Below are 22693 nucleotides of genomic sequence, written 5' to 3' on the forward strand. Positions count from 1 at the left end.
ACAATCGACCGTTTTAATCATCCGTAAGTGTCCAGTTCAGAGGCATTCAGTGCACTGACACTCTTGTGCAGCCATCACCACCGTCCATCTCCAGAACCTCTTCATCTTCCCAAACTGAGACTCTGTCCCCATTAAACAACAGAGATTTGGTTTTAAAACAAAATAATTATTTCAACGTTTCTTTCAATTAAGAGCTTATAATTATAACGAACTTAAAATACCACAATTTAAAAAATTCTGTTGTTTTGGGGATATCTATTTATTTATACATATCTAGATCTATGTGTTGCCACCAAAATGATCTAGCAGCAAGCAAAACAGACGGCCCCGAGTTGCGGGTTATTTATGTAGAATGGAAGAAGCACACACAACACACTTTTGAGACATGTAAGTAGAATTTGAGATGCAGAGTGTGAGAGTGATCTTTCCGAAGGAGAGCATGATTGGTTCGGTTACTGTACTTTACACGCGATGTAGTAGAGAAGGCAAAAGGATTCCGTTCAGGGGATTGGCCCCTATGGTTTGATGCTGGTGCAGTCTTCCTTTGAAATGATGGCCTTTCTGATCGACTTGCCCAGAGACAACCTCACACACCTTCCCTCTGCCCTACAGAGAGGACAGCACTGCTACGCCACATCCACTCAGCCATCTCACGGGTCCGGCAGGTAAACATCCTGGACTCAGAGAATTTTTTTCTAGACAATCTAGCCTGCAGTAAAGCTTTAAAGGATTAATCATAGGATGTGGTTAATGTGAAGAGAAGTTTAAAAACTGACACGTTCATCCCAAGGATGAGACCAAGGGTAACACATGATACGCTGCTCTTAAGAATCGCGAGAAGGCAACAGAGCATTCTCATTACTCAGTTGTTGAAGAAAAGAAAATCAGCTTGGAGACTTAATTTGGATGTAAGGAAGATTCTTGGAGGGTGAAGGAATAAAACCTCAGAGATTGGCAGTATCTGTCTTTGAATATTTTGAAGAAGATAATTATCTATCCTGTCTGGTTTAAATAACTCCCCACCTGAGGTCTGGACCATTAGTAGTACCTGATTTCAAGGTGCACATTTTTGGGGGAAAAAATTACACTGTATTAGATTATTAGTCTCTGTCATGTTAGAAAGAATCGAATCAAACTTATTTCCTCTGCCCTCAACCTAGCGACTCTCTTATTTTCTTCTCTTTTCAACAGGCAGACTTGAAGAATCAGCTGGGAGATGCCGGATACATAGTATTCGGAGTGGTCCTCTTTGTGTGGGAACTCTTACCTACCACCTTAGTGGTCTACTTCTTTCGAGTTAGAAATTCTGCGAAGGACCTTGTAAGTAAACCACTTTGTATTTGCAGAAAACATCTCCTAATTCTAATCACAAAGCATACAGTTGGAATTTTTTCTTAGATTTTTCAATAGAGAGCCTCTTCCATCCTATTCTGATATGAAAAGTTCCTTGTCTATTTAATTGAGACTTTCTTTTCCCTTAATTATCTTTTGAGGGAAATTTTTTTTTCAGTTTAGCTTTATTTTACAAAAAAAAAAAATTTAAGTTGCATCTTGAGGCCTGGAGATAGTGATTAACTTTTTATTCTAATGAAACAGCCACCTCACTAGTATTTGAGCCTTGACTTGCTGTGAACCAAAGGTAGAAGCTTTATTTTAGCAAAGGAAAATAGAGAATGGTAGTTCAGCTCTTCACCCCTGTGTTGTGCTGGTTGGTGATTAGGGGGTGGAGTGATGGGGAGATACAACCTTATTGTGAAGAATGCTAAAGTCACTCCCCCAATTTGGTCACGTTTCTGCTCAACCAGCTTCATATAAATGTCTTTATGGGGGCGGGGCAGAAAAATGCCAAACCCGGTGGAGTGGGGAGGCTCCCAGAAGCTTTGCTCCCTGAATTATCCCATCCATAGGAACTAGTGGTAGGATTTTGAATCACTCATCTGTGAAGCCCACAGAAAAGTATAGTGAACGGTTTTTGGCCAATGGAAGCAAAGTGTGGGTGGCAGGGAAAGCATAGATACAGTAACTAACCTGTTTTGTGTTTTATCTTGTCTTTTGTTTTGTTTTCTTATTCATCTCTGGATAGTCACTAGTGAGCCAGGAATAGGGAAAAAAAAAAAAAAAAAAAGCCATACTGGAGCAGGGTGGGTAGTGGAGAAGCACAGCCTGACCAATGGGCCCTTGAAGACAGAGTGTGTGGGCACTGTTTTCTAGATCTGAGAGTCAGTTTCCTCGCCTTTTATTATTTTCAGCTTCAGGACAGCAGTTCTGTGCTCTGTCTGACCTTTACTGGCATTGGGAACACCTGGAGGCTTCTGTAAAGTCAGACCCAAATGCTTCCCCATCAGTGGCAGAGAAACATGGGGAAGGTGGGCAGGGGACTCCAGGCCAGAGTCTAGTGCCTTGTTTTCTTTCCTTCTCTGAAGACAGACAGTTGAAGCTTTCTGGAAAGAGCCTCTTAACAAACATCCCCGTGCTCACTGTGCTTCTCCTCGGCTCCATGGGCCTTCTCACCAGTGTGACAGAGGCTTAGGAACTACACTCCCTAAACCCAAGGCAGCCTGAAGGAGAGAGTACACATCTGAGTCCTAAGGGGTGAAAGACCGTTGTTCAAAGTACTATTTTTTTTCTCTTGATATTTAATGTTCTTTCCATCACATCTCTGTTGATTAAAATGAAAGAAAAAGGGGCTTCCCTGGTGGCACAGTGGTTGAGAGTCTGCCTGCCGATGCAGGGGACGCGGGTTCGTGCCCCGGTCCGGGAAGATCCCACATGCCGCGGAGCGGCTGGGCCCATGAGCCATGGCCGCTGAGCCTGCGCGTCCGGAGCCTGTGCTCCTCAACGGGAGAGGCCACAGCAGTGAGAGGCCCGTGTACTGCAAAAAAAAAAGAAATAGTATAAAGAATCATCCTGGTTGAGTTTCAAAGTACTATTTTATTAAGTGAATACAGAATATTAGGGATAGTCTCATTTGTACTCTTAGGTCTCATTGTCCAGGGAAACGTGTCAGCCTTAACACACTCTGTGTGTATGTGTATAGAGTTACTTGGCTATTGTGTTTGAATATATTTACTGTTTAGGGTATTATCTAGAGCAGTGGTTCCCAAACTTTTTGGCGTCAAGACGTTTTACACTGTTACATTATTATTTGTTGTTTTGTTTTTATTGAGGTATAACGGATATAACATTATATTCGTTTTAGTTTACAGTGTAACGATTTGATATTTATATATATTTCAAAATGATCACCACAGTACGTCCAACTAATGTGTCACCACACATAGCTTATCAATTTTTTTTCTTGCAGTAGGAACTTTCAAGATCCATTCTTATAACTAATTTCACATATGCAATACAGTATTAACTATAGTCACCATGTTGTACCTGGATCCCCATGACTTACTCATTTCATAACTGGGAGTTTGTATCTTGACTTTCTTCACCCATTTCACCCACCTCCAACCTCAGGCAACCACTAGTCTGTTCTCTGTATTTGTGAGCTTGGGGTTTCTTTGTTTTTAGATTCCACATATAAGTGAGATCATATGGTATTGACCTTCTTCTTTTTCTAGTTGACTTATTTCACAACATAATGCCCTCAAAGTCCAACCATATTTTTGCAAATGGCAAGATTTCATTCTTTTTTTTTTTTAATTTTATTGAAGTGTAGTTGATTTACAATGTTGTGTTAATTTCTGCTGTACAGCAGTGACTCAGTTATACATATATGTATTCTTTTTCATTATGGTTTACCAGGAGATTTCATTCTTTTTATGGCTGAATATTTCTAGTGTGTGTGTTATCACATTTTCTTTATCCATCCATGCATTGGTGGACACTTGGGTTGTTCCCACATCTTGGCTATTGTAAATAATGCTGCAGCGAACATGGGGGTATATATATCTTTTTGAATTAGTGTTTTCGTTTTCTCCAGATAAATATGCAGAAGAGAAATTGCTGGATCGTGGTAGTTCTGTTTTTAATTTTTTTAGGAACCTCCATAGTGGCTGCACCAATTTACATTCCCACCCAGCAGTGCACGTGGATTCAAGGATTCCCTTTCCTCCACATCCTTGCCAACACTTTTTTTTTTTTTTTTTGATTATAGCCATTCTGACAGGTATGCAGAGATACTGATTGTGGTTTTGATTTTTATTTCCCTGATCATTAACGACATTGAGCATCTTTTCATGTAACCAGTTGGCCATCTTCTTTGGAAGAATGTTCATATCCTCTGCTCATTTTAAAATCAGATTGTGGTGGGTTTTTTTGTTTTGCTATTGAGTTGTATGAGTTCTTTATATATTTTGTATATCAACCCCTTATCAGATCTAGGATTTGCCAATATTTTCTACCATTCAGTAGGTTGCTTTTTCATTTTGTTGATGGTTTCCTCTGGTGTGCAGAAGCTTTCTGGTTTCATGTAGTCCCACTTGTATATTTTTGCTTTTATTTCCTTTGCTTTTGGAGTCAGATCCAAAAATCGTCAAGACTGATGTCAAGGACGTTATTGCCTATGTTTTTTCTAGGAGTTTTATGGTTTCAAGTCTTTCATCCCTTTTTAAAAAAAAAATTTATTTTTGGCTGTGTTGGGTCTTCGTTGCTGCACGTGGGCTTTCTCTAGTTGCGGTGAGCGGGGGCTACTCTTCATTGCGGTGCACGGGCTTCTCATTGCAGTGGCTTCTCTTGTTGCGGAGCATGGGCTCTAGGCGCATGGGCTTCAGTAGTTGTGGCACACAGGCTCAGTAGTTGTGGCACACGGGCTTAGTTGCTCCACGGCATGTGGGATCTTCCCAGACCAGGGCTCGAACCCATGTCCCCTGCATTGGCAGGCGGATTCTTTTTTTTTTTTTTTTTTGCAGTACACAGGCCTCTCACTGTTGTGGCCTCTCCTGTTGCGGAGCACAGGCTCCAGACGCACAGGCTCAGCGGCCATGGCTCACGGGCCCAGCTGCTCCGTGGCATGTGGGACCCTTCCAGACCGGGGCACAAACCCGTGTCCCCTGCATCAGCAAGCGGACTCTCAACCACTGCGCCACCAGGGAAGCCCCTGTTATCTATCTTTCTGATTCAGGATGCCCTGATAGAGATCTCACTGTGGCTTTTGATTTGTATTTCCCTGATGACTAATGATGTGTCAAGCATTTTTTATGTACTTATGGGCCATTTGTATATCTTCCTTGGAAAAATGTCTATTCAGATATTTTGCCCACTTTTTAAAAAATTTATTTTTCTTTGGCTGCAGTGCATGGCTTGTGGGATCTTCGTTCCCCAACCAGGGATTGAACCTGGGTGCTTAGCAGTGAGTGCAGAGTCCTAACCACTGGACCACCAGGGAATTCCCTGCCCACTTTTAAATTGAGTTGTCTTTTTACCATTGAGTTATGAGTCCTTTATATATTTTAGATATGTCCCTTGTAAAGATATGTGATTTGCAAATATTTTCTCATTCTGTGGCTGTCTTTTCACTTGATGGTCTTTTGACAGAAAAACGTTTTTAATTTTGAAGCCCAGTTTATCTGTTTTTTTGGTTTGTTGCTCATGTTTTTGGTGTCATATCTAAGAATCCTTTGCTAAATTGTAGGTCATGAAGATTTGCCCCTATATTTTAAGAGTTTTATAATTTTTACTCTTTCGTTTAGGTCTTTGATCTATTTTGAGTTACTTTTTGTTTATGTGTGAGGTAAGGGTCCAACTTCATTCTTTGTACAGACATTCTTGAACTGCTATAAACAGTAAATTTGAAGGTGTCCCACCTTGTATAAGTTCCGCTTTGCTTCCTATGTTTGGCTAGGTGAGTCTTAGAAAAGCAGAAATTCACATATAGATATCCATCCTATAATAACCTTTTTTCATACTCTATTGGTTAACTTTTAAATAGACCACTAGGGACTTCCCTGGTGGTCCAGTGGTTAAGACTCCGTGCTTCCACTGAAGGGAGTGCGGGTTCAGTTTCCGATCGGGGAACTAAGATCCCACATGCTGCACCGTGTGGCCAAAAAAAAAGACCACTAATGATACGTACAAAGATGTCAAACGTGGGATTTTATGCCAGGTTGAATCCACAAACGCGAAATCCGCATATACAGAGGCCTGACTGTACTATATCATTTTATATTAGGGACTTGAGCGTCCTCGGATTTTGGTATCTGTGGGGGGGATGTCCTAGAATCAGTCCCCTGTGGACAACTGTAATTTTTTTTGAGAGGTGAACTCAGCTTGGGGACAGAAACAGGAGAGGCAGATTATAGAAACTGGATAAGAAACTCTCTCAAAATTTCATCATTTCATTATTTTAATTTGTTGTGAATGCCCACATCATTATACAGGTTTGTATCTAATTTGGGACTGTCTAGTTCGGCTGATTCGGGTATTGTCTGATTTTTCTGTAAGAGATTAAAACGGTGATCATTCACTGCTGCAAGCAGAACTCTGAAAGAAGATTTTGTCCATACTGATGAGAAAAAGTTAATACCTCTTAAATTACACAGTAACTGAAATGAACACTCCAGCTACAAGTGCTTCCATCCAGGTGGATAGAGCATCTTTAGTCTCTTGCAAGAAAGAGATGTTATTTATCTTTGCCTCGTGCAAGGCACAGTGTCTGAAAGTACACTGAACCATTACACTGTCTTTGTAGACCAACCCTGGAATGGTCCCCAGCCATGGATTTGGTCCCAGATCTTATTTCTTTGACAACCCTCGAAGATATGACAGTGATGATGACCTTGCCTGGAACATTACCCCTCAGGGACTTCAGGGAAGGTAAGACCCTAGTTCATGCTGGAGGGGCGTGGTTAGGAGGCTGAGGGCCGAGCCAATGAAATGGATTCAAACTAAACGGAAATGCCTGCATCAAACCCCAGAGCTGGAGGTAGGGTGAGGCCAACAGAAAAAGGAGGGGAAGCATCTGAGTAGTAAGACTTACTGCAACCAGAGTCGAGACCCACCTCCTGAGATCATGCGCTTTGCGACCTCTGCCAAGGCCATGGTCGGTCGTGGTCTGCAAACAGGAGGTGGGGTAGTTACTGGATTCCCTTCCCACTCTTCAGCCCAGGGACGCTTCAGCCACACTCCACTGCTCAGCGATCATCCTATCCCTTCTTTCAACCTGTGAATCTGGGACTTCAAGGCCAGCAGGGGTGAGAGGGGCAGAAAGGGCTGACCTAGTGCTTGCCAGGCTCCTCTCTTCACTCTGCCCGTCCTCCCAGGACCCCTGGACTGTTCCTGTGAAAGGGTAGCTTCAGGCTGAGTGTTTTTTAGAAGTGAAAGCTTATCTTATGAAACGCTTTGTGAATTTAAAGACCTACCGTTACATATTAAGGTAAATTCTTTTTCCCCCTGGGGCAAAATGATAAAGATATGCTTGCTTTTCTGCTCTTTACTACTACAGTAAAATCCTTAGAAAACCTTAAAAGAGGTCTGAAAGGAGTCCTTGTTATAGGGTCAGAAAAAGCTGGGAGAATACCTTGCTTTCTCAGTGGATCAGGGAGCAGAGAAATCCTGGTCAGACGATAGAATAAAATATAGTGCTGGGGAAAAAAGAACAGTCCACCCAGCCAGCAGGTGTAAAGAACACAGATAATTGGGAAAGGAGTCAGTGAACTCCAGGCCTTTGAGGTCAAAAGGTGTCCCATCTCTCTTCCCTAAAACTGTTCTCTTCTCCAGTCCCCACGGCATTGCCTGTTCGCTATGTATGTCCCTCTATAACCTGCTGGAGCAGCCCTAACCTCTCACGTGCCGGAAGAGACACAGCTGAGGGTGCCCTCACTGCCTCTGTGGAAGAAGAAAAGATCCCCTTTCCATTACACAGAGGAAAATAATGATAAAACAACAATAATGTACATTATTGAGAGCTAACTGTATAGTAACAAACATTCTGTTATAAACATTTTACAGGTATTAACTCACAAAAGCCCAACAAGGTAGTTACCAATATTACTCCCATTCTAACAGATAATAAAATTGAGGCACAGGAAAAAAAATTTTTTTTAAATCAAGGCACAGAAGTTATTTGTCCAAAGACACACAGGTAGGATGGCCCTAGAGTCTGACATACAGAGTGAAGTAAGTCAGAAAGAGAAAAACAAATACTGTATGCTAACACATATATATGGAATCTAAGGGGAAAAAAAAGGTCATGAAGAACCTAGGGGCAAGACGGGAATAAAGACACAGACCTACTAGAGAATGGACTTGAGGACACGGGGAGGGGGAAGGGTAAGCTGGGACAAAGTGAGAGAGTGGCATGGACATATATACACTACCAAATGTAAAATAGATAGCTAGTGGGAAGCAGCCGCATAGCACTGGGAGATCAGCTCCGTGCTTTGTGACCACCTAGAGGGGTGGGATAGGGAGGGTGGGAGGGAGGGAGACGCAAGAGAGAAGAGATATGGGGACATATGTATATGTATAACTGATTCACTTTGTTAAAAAGCAGAAACACACCACTGTAAAGCAATTATACTCCAATAAAGATGTTAAAAAAAAAAAGACACAGGTAGTGAGCTATACTCTCCATTAGGATTGAGATACAATTTGTTGCTAAAGCGTCTTGTTATACACAGTGAGTGGCTGCAGTATCACTACACTTCTGGGCTGTACAGAGTTCAGGTGACTTGTGGGTGGTCTTCCAGCCACTGTGCACAGCACTGTTTAGTGGGAAAACGGGCTTCAAGAAGCTACTTTCAACAGCTTCGGGATTGTCTGGTTTATACAAAACCCTAGTTCTGTCCGCCTAAAATTGGCATGTCATCAACAGTCAGCATAATGTTGCACGTCACTGAAATCTCTCTTTTTCTTTTCAAGTTTTGCTCCGGACTGCTATGATTGGGGACAACAAACTAACAGCTTCCTGGCTCAAGTAGGGACTTTACAACCAGACTCAACTTTGGATCCTGACAAACCAAGCCATGGGTAGCATCAGTTAACAGTTATATGGACGATGCCTCAGTTGAAAATCTTCAGAAAGACTAATTTAATGACAGCTGAATTTTTAGGGCACGTTTCCTTAAGAAATAGGACTTGATTTTTCTTTGTTACAGGTTTCTGATGGCTCCATAGGACTAAGCAATAATTTAGATTGATAAAAACCTTATTTTAGTACTAAAAAGTGAGCCTGGCTGCCTGTTTCAGTGAGTATAATTTAAACTTCAAAAAAAATCTGTACTTTTATAAAGATGTATTTTATATAACTTAATGCTAAAATATACTAGGATTTTTTGAGAATGTTACTGCAATATATGTTGTAGTTTGCACAGACTTTTATGCATAATTCACTTTAAAAGTATACAGTATATGGTCTGATGGTTTTTGTTTTGTTTGGTTTTGTTTTAAAGGCTTTTGGACTAAAGTATTCCTCAAATCCTTACCTCTTCAGATCGCTCAGATTCTGGTAGACTCTAAGTACAGTTGACATCTAGAAAGTCGATTGCAGCTCCAGTGTTGAAAGTTACAGTGTAGCAGAACGTCAACAGACTGCATAGTACGTAAATTGGCTCCTTAAGAGTTGTTGGAGGCATAGATGGTTGGTTCCTCAGAGAATCTCCTAAATTTTGCCAAAATTTAGTACTCCTTTCAACAGGACACTAATGTATACCATCAGTGATAAGTTGATAAAGTTAATAAAAACACTGATAGAATTGACTTACACTATTAAACTTCCTCTGCTGTATTCAGAGATGTTTTGCACAGTTTGTTAGCCCAGTGAATCTAATACCCATTACCTCAGGACTTCAAGACTGCACCTTTCCCAGCTCACTGAACATTCATTAGTGAACAACGAAGAGGTTCTCAAAAGGGGTTTAATAACAGGTAACCCTGAGTCCTTGAGCCAAAAGACTATGTGGAATCCTAACATTTTTCTTACAGTTTCCAACCATATTTAAAATAAGACTTTTTAAGTAGCTCTGAAAGCAGCCCACTGGAAGCTGCATGTTTAAAATGGTAGTAGCACTGCCGTATCCTACAGCATGAGTCCTGCCTCTCAGCCATGTAAAAGGGCATTCCAGACAGTTGCTTGTAAGTAGTATTTCATTTAAGTGAAACACGTCATGAAATACTAGTTCCCCAACCATAAATGCCATTCTAAAATCTCCAAGTCTATATATATACATATATATGTGGCCTGCAGTTATAAAACTGCCTATAATAGGAGACTGTACATGGCTCTGTCAGGGAGGCTGGAGTACTAGAGGAAGTATTGTTACCAGAGAGAAAGTATCTTTCTGCTCTGCCTAGGAAATCTCACATCTAGGGACAGAGGGGAGGGGCAGATGAAAAGGAACTTATATTAGCAAGTTCTGCCCACGTGATGAAACCCATTTCTGATGTCTTCCTTCCCAGTTTGGCCTTCAGGAATAACTTGTCTCCGGGCACTGATTTCACAGTGATCAAGTCTGCTTCTCTTATCTTGATGGTATTTAAAAATCAGGATCTCAAGTTTTCAGTGGGTCATGATTGGGTTTTTCATGTGTACCAACACCTTCACCCTGCATAATCACACACAACAACATTCTTGCTTTTCAGTATATGGAAGAATTTGGGTCACATATTTAAAACAGTTACTGCCAGGGAAAATTCTACACTGAAGCAAAATTTGCACTGATTATTCAGGTTACCTTAAAATATTATAAGTTGTTATTCTAAATAGCTTTAAGAACACCCTACTTGTCATACTATCTTTGTTAGTGATACTTAGAAGAATTTAAAGGCAGACTCAGCAAATGCTTAAAAATCCTTTAAATCATGCTTTCAGGAAGTACTGCAGTTCTTCAATATTAGGTCAAAACATCATGCAATTATTATACTCATCCTATGACATACAAATATCTTATTATTATTATTGGCAAGAAAATTGAAATACTCAGCATTAACTGATAAAAGCCGTAATCTATTTTTATGATTAAGCTGCTAGTATTATTTGAACTATTTTTTTATCAGAAACGATAAAAATGTTTTAAGTGCCTATTTTTCTCTTCTTCCCTTTTTGAAAAGTAATGCCTTAAAGTACAAGTAATGTAAACATATCTAGAATATGAAAAACTGATTGTAACAAACTCTCTCTCGTAAATGATCACGTATACTCTGAAATGTTGTGTGTATGGTGTGGAAAGGAAAATTAAAATTTCCTTTAACTTCCTAATTTACTTGTGTTGCCAAGTACACTAACAAAGCTACTCCTAGGTGAAATACTAAAGGCCAAGAGAAAGCAAGGAATGGTGATTACTGGTTCTAAAATACCCAACTGTCCTCTTGTTTTAAGGCAACATGATGAAATTAAAACTCCCATAATTGGAACATTAAAAAAGTATGGGGAAGTATGGCAGTATCACTGAAAATTTTGTACCATCATTTAGCTAAGTCTGATTCAACACTAAAAGGCTGCATGTGAATGTTCCTGTGCATCCACTGGAAATATGCATAACAGAGTTAATTATGGAGTTAATTTTCTAAAGAATTCCAACTGATTTGTGTACAGGCAGACCTTGGAGATAACTGCAGTTTGGTTCCAGATCACTGCAATAAAGCAAAACATTGCAATAAACTGAATCACATGATTTTTTTTGGTTTCCCAGTGCTATAAAAGTTATGTGTACACTACACTGTAGTCTATGAAGTGTGCAGTAGCATTATATCTTAAAAAGCAATGTATGTACCTTAATTTAAAAATATTGCTAAAAAATGTTAACCATTATCTGAGCCTTCAAGTCATAGTAGTAACAGCAAAGATCATGGATCACCTTAACAAATATAGTAATAATGAAAAAAGTTTGAAATATTGGGAGAATTACCAAAATGTGCCAGAGTCACAAAGTGAGCACATGCTGTTGAAAAAATGGTGCCGATAGACTTGTGCAATGCAGGGTTGCCTCAGACCTTCAATTTGTAGAAAATGCAGCATCTGAGGTGCAATAAAGTAAAGCACAGTAGAATGAGGTCTGCCTGTACGATGTCCTTCAGGGGCTCTTTTTCCTTTCTACAATTAACCCATTTAATTGGGCTGATGATTAAAACACCCGGAGTGTAACACACAGAGCTGTGGACTCTAAGAGGTTTTGATTCTTAAAATATACACACACCAGTCACATTTAGCTATGCCAGTTCTTTCTTGAATGTGTCGGGCACACTGCTAACGACTATGCTGGTTATTGTGTTTAGCTGCTTACATCAGGCACACTTGCTAATGCATCCCCCAATTTTCTCTCTTACCAAAATCCAGAAGAACTGCTCTTTGTTGGCCTTGAACAATTAACCCCTATTAAGAGGAAAGGAATAAGTGTTAGTAAATCCTAGAGCGTGAGAAGTGCTTTGAGAAAAAGGTCCTCATTTACGTTTACATAGTATTACAAGAATATTGCTTTTACTTTTTAACCATAAAGATGAACTTATATTAGAACTAAATGGGTCTAAATATTTGAAACTATCAAGATTTCCAAATAAAGAAACTTTGTTTTTTTAAAAAAAAAAAACTTGCTCTCGTGTCTTTAGATTACTGCATGATAAAGTATAGGGCTGATCAAAGACACATCTAATGTGCATTTCTAATTTTTATTCCATATAGGTGAGAATTTTTTTTAATTGGAAGCATTTCTAACTATGCATACTACTACTTAAGACTTCATAGTCCAGATGGAGGAGCTTTTGGAAAGGATCAAGCTGAACAGTGGAATTCTTCTCAAAGACTATAAACAAACGGATTAAAGTGAGGAAACATTTTTTTAAAGGGACCATGAGGATAAGGAAGTGGAATTCAGTCAGTGTTTATTGAGCACCTACTATGTGCTAGACCCTGGGCTCAGTACTTGTGTCTGTGGGCCCAGCCTGTGGACACAACACCACCCTTACATTAACCCTACTCTTGGCGCTTAGCAGGTATGTATTTATGAAGAGCCCTTGCACCAAAGGGTCAAAATACCTTAAAAGTCAGCTGATGTTCGTGTGCCTCCAACCTAGATCTCTGGGTTCATTCCCCGTACCTGTCACTCAGCTCCTCTGGGCCTGGGCACTGATGTGGGTTCATTCAGTGTGGGGTTCTGAGACTGGCTGCCAGGTCATCAAGTAGGGGTTTCAAAGTCCTCAGATCCAAACCTGTTGACTCAGCAGCTCCTAATGGTATCTACCTGGTTCCTCTAAAGCTGGATTCGTACCTCTATCTCTATCCCTTGACCTGTCGCTGGGACCTACCCCGTTTACCTAGAGACTAATCATACCTTGCCAGCATTCATTCTTTAGCCTCCAAACCTGATCTGTCCTTTTGGAGCCTGGTGCCCTACCACTCAGAATATTAGAGTCTTTTATCTCCAGAATATGTTTTCTGTCTCTGAACTTTAAGAACCTAGTCAGAACTAGAGATGAGCTGCCTGCTCTCTTCAGCTGGATCCATGACCTGTTTCTTTTCAGCCTGTATGAGCTTCAAAATCTCTCTCTTCTCTGCTGATCCCTGTCACTCTGACCTTTCTTGACTCTGACCCTCAATTTCCCACGACCCTTGCTAACCTACAACAGTCCCTCCGGTTTCTTTGCAGTCCCAAGTCATACGTGCTCCTTGACGGCACTGATTTGAGGTATAGAAAGGGTAAGTTTAGGATAACCAAATAATGCTTTACCAGCGCCATTCAATTTGTGCTACTGTATATCCTTGGTGTGCTATCCCCTTGGTGTGTTCACTAGCCTAGAGTCTGGGCTTCAGGTCTGCAGACTGAAAACCTGTTAAAGGACAGCAGAACACTTACCCATTTGGAGATACAGTCTGTGAAGGAAATCCGCACGGAAAAGTTAAATGATATCAGAACGATGCATGGTGAACGCAGACTCTGCCCTGACCAAGGGGTGGTAGGTAGACGGTTTTAATCAGCTTGTGACAACTTGATGGCACTGTCAAGCAAATAAGATTCATTCACATCGAGGGGACCTTCTCCACTAGACAGGTTTCTGTGTTACCTATTCCTCTTCGACTGATACACAGTTGATTACTGAACATCGTGAAGGTTAAGGGGGCTGACCCCCAGGCAGTCAGAAATCCACATGTAACTTTGTAATCAGCTCTCCGTATCTCCGGTTCTAAATCTGCAGATTCAACCAACCACGCATCACGTAGTACTGTAGTATGTATATACTGAAGAAAATCTGCATGTTAAGTAGACCCGTGCAGTTCAAACCCATGTTGTTCAAGAGTCAACTATAGTCTTCCTCTGGGTGCATTCTCGCTATCAACTAGATATAACCTAGTGAGGTTATAGAATTCATACGTTACACGATGGCAGGGATACGTCTGTTTCGTTCACTGCTATATGCCCAGCTCCTAGAACAGTGAGTGAATATTCAAATCCCGTTTCTTCTGGTATATATCACCGGGGCTTTTTTAAGGTGACTTCTTGCACTTGCACTTTTATACACTGCATATTAATTTTAGAAGATTAATACTCATTTAAGGGCCCCTCCCTGTTTTGTTATGAATCTTTGACAGACATCCAACTTTTGGACAAAGAATCCATAATGGAGTAAAAAAGGAAATAAGGATTGTATAGCAAGACAGCTTCTAAGAATGATTTGAGAACTAGGTCTTAAAACGGAAGCACTGAGATGAAATTCTGTCTACACAGGCATCTCACGTTCTGTCTCTTTGCTCTCACCTGTTTGGGCGCTGGCAACTAGAATACTGAAATGATTAACACAACAGATAATAAAAAGTAGATTTTTATCAGGTGAAGTATCAAAAGAACAGTGACACATTATGTGGTTAAAAGGGCAACGCTCCAGAGAAAACACTGAGGTGGGCAGAGTTTTTAGCATGATTCTTATGTTAAAGGACTTTATTTTTTTAAGCTCCTATGGAACAAACAAGAACAGCTAAAAAAAATCATTTAAAAATTTTGAAAGGGGGCAGGGGAGATAAGAGGGGGCCAATGTACCAGGTATTAAAACATAGGCCCTGAGTAGTTAAAACAATGTGGTACAGGTACAGGAGTGAATAGATCCATGAAATAGAGAACCCAGGATTTTAGATGAGATACACATAGCATCTCAAACTAGTGAGGAAAAAAGATGAGCTGTTCGATAAATGGTACTGGATTAACTGGGTAATCGTCTGGGAAAAAATTAGGTTGGATCCTTAACTTGCACTTTATGCCAGGATACACTCCAAGGAGTCAAAATTTAGATCTAAAAAAATAAAGTCATATTATAAGTTCTAGAAGAAAATATAGGTGAATTATTGCTGTGGAGTGAAAAGGGCCTTCTTAATTATCAAGAAGTCTGGAAGCCACTAAAACAATAAATTCGACTGCATAAAGACAAAGAAATCTCCATGGCTAAACCACCATGAGCAAAGTCAAAAGATAGACTGGAGAAAAAAAAAGTACAGCTTATTACAGTCAAAGTATGAACATCTCAAATAAAGCACTCCTAGAAATTGATAAGATCAACAGTGCAGTAGAAAGATGGGTAAAAGTTATGAACACGAAAGGAAATATGGCTCTTGAACATATTAAAGGTAGTCAGCCTTACACGTGATAGGAAAAATACAAGCTAAAATACACAGATACATAATTTTTGCACCTTAGGAGAGCAAGAATCCAGCTTTTTAATAACACCGGTATTGGCTGGAGGAGCAGATACTGCCTTCAACTGAAGGTGGGCATGTGAATTGACAGCCGTCCCCTGTGGAGAGCAATATTCTAATATCTTTCAAAATTATGAATGCACATGGTCTTTGACCCAAAAATTCCATTTGGGGGAATTTAGACTTACAAGTACGTATTTACATATGTGTAAAATGGCATCAATACAATATCTGGAAACAATCCAAATGCCCATTAATAGGAGATTGGCTAATTAAACGACTGCATAGTCATATAATGGGATACCAAGCAGTTACTAAAAAAAAAAAAGTGATTAAGCTATCTAGTGACATGGGAAGACTGCCAAGAAAACCTAAGTGGGGGGAATAAAAAGCAAACAGTACGTACATGATGCCACTCTTTGGGTAAAAATGAGAGAAAAAATAAGACTTTTTGTATTTGTTGGTATATGCCTTAAAGATGTATGGATGGAAACATAAGCAGCCAAGCGCAGAGGTTACTGATGGTGAGGGCAGGGGAAGGATGCCCAGTACGGAAAGTTGGGCCCAAGAAAGACAACGTTCCACTGTAGAGCTTTGTACATTTTTTGGTTTTTGAACCATGTGAATGTTACTACCTTTTCAAAAAATAAAATAAGTATATTTAAAAAACTTTATGACTCAATACCAATCAAAAGATGCCAGAAGTCCCCAGTTTTTAGTTGAATGGTAATAAGCCAATTTATAAACTAACACAAATACACCACCTTCTGAGCCAAGACTCTACAGAGTCAGGCTTTCTAGTTTCAAATTCTAGTCCCACAACCTAGAATTTCCGACTATGGATAAGTTACTTAGCCTCTCTTATCCTCAGTTTTCATATTTAAAAACAGAGAAGTAATTGTACTTACCTGCTAGTGTTGCTGAGAAGATAAATCCATGCAAAGCCCTTCAACAGTGGCTGCCAGTGAGTGCAATTATGATTTTAAAAAGAAACAACCACAGACTAGTTTCTCCCTTCGCCCAAATTATAACCAGTTTTCATCTCATAAAAGGAAACATTTAAAAGGGGGTTAAAAAAAAAAGAACAAGATAGGAAGATGGCAGAAACATTTAATTCACATTTTCTATAATCTGGTGGGTACAACAGCAAATTATTTGGAATTCTGTTCAAAATCAAAGCTGCGCCTGTAGATGTTACTTAGAGTACACGTAAATTTGGTGTGTGTCTATGTTGTTTTGTTTTACCAAATAATTTCCATGGTACCATGCACCCAGTCTGTATTTTGGTGAATAGCTATGGTTTCTGCAGGTACTTCAGTTTGCAAACTGCTGAGAGGTTTACTGTGAACTGTTCCCAAATTTCCAGATGAAGGCAATGCTGACGGAGATCAAAATAGCTGTCCTTTTTTATATACAGTGGCACCTAGATAAAGCTGTAAAACATGGCACAGTGTTTCATATACGTACAGAGATTATAAGTACTGAGTAACTCACAATGTTAAAATGTCAAAATAAAACGCTGGGTTTATCAGATTTCAAAACTGTAAAAACTATTACTAATATTGTCTGATCCTCCTCATAATCTAAGAATCAACACAAGAGAAACACTTAAATTTATCAGTTTTTTTTTTTTTTTTTTTTGCGGTACGCGGGCCTCTCACTGCTGTGGCCTCTCCCGTTGCGGAGCACAGGCTCCGGACGCGCAGGCTCAGCGGCCATGGCTCACGGGCCCAGCCGCTCCGCGGCATGTGGGATCTTCCCGGACCGGGGCAGGAACCCGTGTCCCCTGCATTGGCAGGCGGACTCTCAACCCCTGCGCCACCAGGGAAGCCCAAATTTATCAGTTTTAATATACAGTATTTCTAACTTACATAGATGCCACTTAAGAAAAAAAATAAATAAATAAACTCATGCCATTGAAGGAAGGAATATTTTCCTTTTCTTCCTTTTCATTACTTTATCAGCTGGTACAATCATTTCTGTCAAGTTACATTATCAAGTGTTGGACTTTTAAATTAGGTGATGAGATAAAGACAAAATGCCAAGCATTTTCACAATGCAGTCGGTACTCTAGTATCACTTGACAACAAAAAGGTATGTGAGTTGGAAAAAAGTTTATATCACAAGGACCATAAAACATCACCAGGCTCGCAAAACAAAGATTCCTATCACATACACATTCATTTGAAAAGCACACACATACACAAAAATGTAGGCTGCCCGCCACAATCTAATTTATGGTAAAATAAAGTTAATCAAATAGATTTCAGCTTAAGAATACTTCATGTGTTTATTTTCTTGGTAGTGAAAGATCTGTTAAAACCTTTAAAAGAACTTTTTACCCTAACTAGATCTTTTAATCCTAGAACTCACTCTAATACACAATTGTAACTAATCTTGAAACAAATCACAGTAAAGGAAAGAAGCAAGAAATGGAAATGACCAAAGATCTTCTCCAGGAAACAGAGCTTAAATAATAGCCTTTATCTTTAACTGAGGGAACGATGAAGTGACACTACCAAAAAGATTTTTAAACTTACAGTAATAATAGACAAAGTGCAAAACATTCACATTTTCTTAGACTCTGAAAAACACTAAGAATAATTCTTATTAATTTACCAGCAAGATTACTTAGATATTCACTTTTTAGACAAATTTACCTGAAGGTCCCCCTCTCCCACCAGACAATAACTTGCATCCCTAAAAATGAAAAGAAAAAGTAGAGGAGCCTCCAACCAAGTCAGCCTGTTTTATTCAACTTAAAAGAAATACCACCACTGTCAACAACAAAATGAAAACTCCAGGTCTATAAAGGTTAGAAATGGAATAAGAAAATAATTAAATAGTGAGATCTTACTCCCTCAAACCATAGACCTCCAAGGGATGGCTAAGTATTTTTAAAAGGGATAAGCCAACTAAATACAAGTTAAAATATGTCACTAAAAATCATCAGTGAACACATTCAGACTTTGGCAGGATAAGATATGGGTTTAAGAGCACTTATTTACTTCATGAAAGACTGATACCCGCGTGACTTCTACACAGATGCAACCTTCCGAATTAATCACATTATATATACTAACACCTTTTAAAATAATCAATATTTTAAATATTAAGGATATTTAAATCCTAGGTTTAAAAAATGACAGTTTAGGACTTATGAAGTCATCTGTTGGTACAAGTCACATGAAGTACCATTTATATACAAAGAACTAAAAAAGAAAAGGTGGGGAAAGGGGAAGCTTAGAGAAGGTATGAATTAATTTATCTACTTAAATACCCTACCAAAGAAAATCAGATTGAAAGAGCATTGCATAGACTGTATTCTGAAATAAAGTCCTTTAAAAATGCTTACTTTAAAATAGTAAGTTTTGTGTATATAGTGTTTTCATTTGGTGTTATAAATCCATACAATTCCATTCAAATTTTATCAAGATGGAAACTATTAAATAAGTATTTATGCAATTTTTTTGGTTTATTAAACAAAAATTTCTAAAACTGGAGTAGGGGCAAAGAAACACACAATCAATAGAAACTGATTTACAGGTTCTAATTCACAGGTTCTAAAGAATCCTCTTGAGCCAGCCCACCGCAGGCACATGAAATCTGGCTGGGTAGCATGGGGATAGTACTTATTCACCTTTGCCGAAGCAGGTCCTTTAGACCAAAGCAAAACACAACAACAACCACCTAAAATCTTCAATAACAACCAATGAAACCGAAGCCTTGGGGATTCTAAGTTATAACTATACATTGAAAGGGTCATTGATCACGCTGACACTTCCATATTACAGAAGGTGATACACAGAGCTAGGCAAGGCTAAAAATACATTTAAAAATAACTGATGAATTTTTGTCACTGATACCTGCCCTAAGCAACATTTGCTCCCTAGCTCTCCTTTTCCATAATAGACTAGTTAACAGTATTATTCAGATGGAGACATAGTCATTTAAGTTTGACAGCTGGAAACAAAGAATAGAATAAGCACAAAGCCAATTCTAAACAAATGGAATAGCACAATATTCAACAGATGGAAACACATGGAATTAAATACAGAATTAGTGTAGTTTACATGTTTTAAAAGTATATACTTCCTTTACAAATATCTCTAATTGATAATCTATTAAGAAGCATAAATATTCAAGTGAACATTTGAATTTTCTCTTTAAGAGTTCAGAATTCTTGAAGTCTGAAGATTAGTCTCCTTCTGCTGAAATGTCCAAGACTAAAAAGGCTTCACACAGTCACTTTATGTCTCTAATTAGACATATAAAAGCCTCTATTACCTACTGTGTTGTAGTAAGACTTTGAAATTCTGTAACTCTTTTATACTTGTAGAAAGCCTACAAGAGAAAAAAGAAAGCATATTAGCACAGCTAATATGATGTGTACACATTTCAAATTATTGATGCTGTTATATGGGCTACAATTTGAAAGCAAAATCGAAAATAAAATGCTGTAAACAACACTAAGCAGTGAAGCTTCCATTTTCAAATGCGTATGCTATAATTATTAAAGACTGACAAAACAGAGCTGCAGTTCGTTACTCTTGGTTTAGAAGGGGCAAAGGAAGCCAGTTACTTCATATTATCAACAGATTCTGGATTAATGATGGGAACAGTGGTATGATAATTCATTACAATAAAGAATCTCAAATCATTTACATTGCCCTTATAAATTCATTTTGCACATTACTCTCCAAATCCGCTTCTTTCTTGTTGTTCCCCAAAGACGGGTTTGTTTTAACCCAAACACTAATTTGTTTTAACACAAAGGCACAGGTTCTATTTATTCTGTCTATTGATGAATCCCTGTGCCCTCCATCCACCCATATTTATAGTGTTCAACAAATTATTATTGAGTGAATAAATGAATGAAATGCTTCTGAGCCCAGACCCAGAAGTAAAACTCTAGAATGGAAATCATAAAAATAAAATTCTATAAGCTCAATTATCCTTAGGTACAATTCAGGGTTGATACAATAAAAATCTAATGTTTTTCTTTCTATAGCTTAAGATAATGTAGAATGCAGTACTGAGCTCATTTCTTTAAGAACTTAATAAATAATAGCTTTTCTTATATTGAGAGCTTAAAGTATGCTAAGCAACGTTCTAAGCTCATCACAGATATAATCTCATTAATTGTTTAAAAAAAATTCCCCAAGGTAGATAAAATTAACCCTGATTTTACATTTTAGGAAAACTGAGGCTCAAATAAATCAAGTAATTTTCCCAGGGCTGCTCAGCTAGTGGAGTAGGTGGGTTCTGACCAGTTCATCAGATCCCAAGACCATATGTCCTCTCAAAAAAAATCTATGTCCGTTATGGTCTCAAAAACATTTTCTTTATATTCTTACAAGCTGTAGGATTAACAGAAAATGAATTCTTACTCTAATCCTCAGAATATTAGAGGACTGAAACAGTGTTTACTTATTACGAAAAAACATTATGATTATTAAACAAAATAAATGTGTAAAATCATATGCTGTACCTCAAAGTACCTGTTTTTAAAAACACCTATCAAAATACATATGAAGATATGGTAGAAACCAAGGTCCATAACTAAAGAAAAGAGAGCTTAGTAAAGAGCAGCAGCTGAAAAAAACAATGAAAAAAGTATGCTCAAAGTCTGATTTAGATACAGAATGGAGAGTGTCAGAAAACTCAAAGGTTATCATACAAATTAACTGTAGGTTACCTTTTACGCGGGGAGTACAAACTCGCCAGCACTATATGGGACCAGAATCTCTGTGAAGATGCATTCCAGACCTCACAATTTATTACACAAGAGAGATTTTCCACATTCCCTATTATAAGACAGACACAGGAAGGCACAGAGTGTACCTGCATTTACCTAGTGCTTTACCGGTACTTTCAGAGGGATACTAAAATATATTTTAATAGCCAACAGGTATATTAATTTGTTCCCTGGAAAATACGCCCTTTGATATAAATGTTGAAACCATCAAAAAATGGCTGTTAGTGTAGGAAAGACATTTGCAGAGTATTCAAGATAAAGAAACCACATTTCCCAGCCTTCCTTGGCCAGAACCAAAGACAATGCTCACTGTATGTCTCTGCCCACTAGCATCACATGACAAAGCAATGCTGTCCTAGCTGCCCTAATTGAGGCAGAATTGTATTATATAGGTTGTCAGACCAAGAAAACTACCAATTCACTTAACAAGAACAAATGCACAAACCCTCCCAAAGTGTAACACAATAATTTTTTGCGTTAGTGCAGCCAAAATCATTTATTATTTAAATGGACTGATAATCAGGTGGAAGATACAATGAACATATCTCATTAACAATTATTAAGAACTGTAATATTTTTTAAGGAAAAAGTAAGAAATGTGTAGAATACATATGAAGGAAACAGTTAAATTCGACTAAGAAATAACAGAATGACTAAATTGTGGTATGTCCATGTAATAGAATATTGGCCTATATTAAAAATAGTGCTTATGTATTTAAAAGTTGCTAAAAGAGTAAATCTCAAAAGTTCTCATCACAAGAAGAAAAACTCTGTATGTGTGGTGATGGATGCTACCTAGACTTACTGTGGTGATCATTTTGCAACATATACAAATAGTGAGTCATTATGTTGGACATCTGAAACTAATACAATGCTGTATGTCAATTATACCTCAATAAAAAAGAAAAAAATAACACAAAAAATTTTAATAATATTGGGAAATGATTAAATGTAATGCCAAGTAAAACAGGATAAGAAAGCATACAAAATGTATGGTTTCAACTCTGTAAATATGTACACACACACACACGTACGTAAACTTTTTACGTATAGGTAGTGGGAAAATACACATTAAAAGTAGGCCAAGGGCTTCCCTGGTGGCGCAGTGGTTGAGAATCTGCCTGCTAATGCAGGGGACACAGGTTTGAGCCCTGGTCTGGGAGGATCCCACATGCCGTGGAGCAACTAGGCCCGTGCGCCACAACGACTGAGCCTGCACGTCTGGAGCCTGTGCTCCGCAACAGAGGCCGCGATAGTGAGAAGCCCACGCACCGTGATGCAGAGTGGCCCCCGCTTGCCACAGAGAAAGCCCTCGCGCAGAAACGAAGACTCAACACAGCCATAAATAAATTAATTAATTAATTTAAAAAAAT

At 38.7% G+C, this 22693-nt stretch overlaps 2 protein-coding genes across 6 annotated transcripts in view; one reads left to right on the forward strand and one right to left on the reverse strand.

Annotated features, from left to right (window-relative positions):
• The window catches only part of GPR137B (G protein-coupled receptor 137B), a 52262-nt gene extending 40717 nt beyond the window's left edge, over positions 1-11545 (forward strand). Inside the window, exons 5-8 of one of the 2 annotated variants that reach the window (XR_003430252.1) lie at positions 1192-1320; positions 6638-6762; positions 8809-9134; positions 9339-11545. Coding sequence is in view for 1 of the 2 variants with exons in the window: in XM_027094108.1 (XP_026949909.1) it covers positions 1192-1320; positions 6638-6762; positions 8809-8920 (366 nt within the window). In the remaining variant the exon portion in view is untranslated. Of the gene's footprint in view, positions 1-1191; positions 1321-6637; positions 6763-8808 lie in introns of both variants that reach the window. The other variant, XM_027094108.1, reaches the window with a different exon arrangement.
• Positions 11546-16657: 5112 nt separating this feature from the next.
• The window catches only part of ERO1B (endoplasmic reticulum oxidoreductase 1 beta), a 64420-nt gene continuing 58384 nt past the window's right edge, over positions 16658-22693 (reverse strand). For 3 of the 4 annotated variants that reach the window (XM_027094104.1, XM_027094102.1, XM_027094107.1), the window contains 2 exons: positions 19850-19906; positions 16658-16995 (listed from right to left, as the gene is read on the reverse strand). In XM_027094104.1, coding sequence (XP_026949905.1) covers positions 16986-16995; positions 19850-19906 — 67 coding nt within the window. In that variant the 3' untranslated portion in view covers positions 16658-16985. The remainder of the gene's footprint in view (positions 16996-19849; positions 19907-22693) is intronic. The other variant, XM_027094106.1, reaches the window with a different exon arrangement.

This window comes from Aethalodelphis obliquidens, unplaced genomic scaffold (assembly GCF_003676395.1).
Source record: "Aethalodelphis obliquidens isolate GAN/ISIS:26980383/991018 unplaced genomic scaffold, ASM367639v1 scaffold87, whole genome shotgun sequence".
In the NCBI taxonomy this organism is placed as follows: domain Eukaryota; kingdom Metazoa; phylum Chordata; class Mammalia; order Artiodactyla; family Delphinidae; genus Aethalodelphis; species Aethalodelphis obliquidens.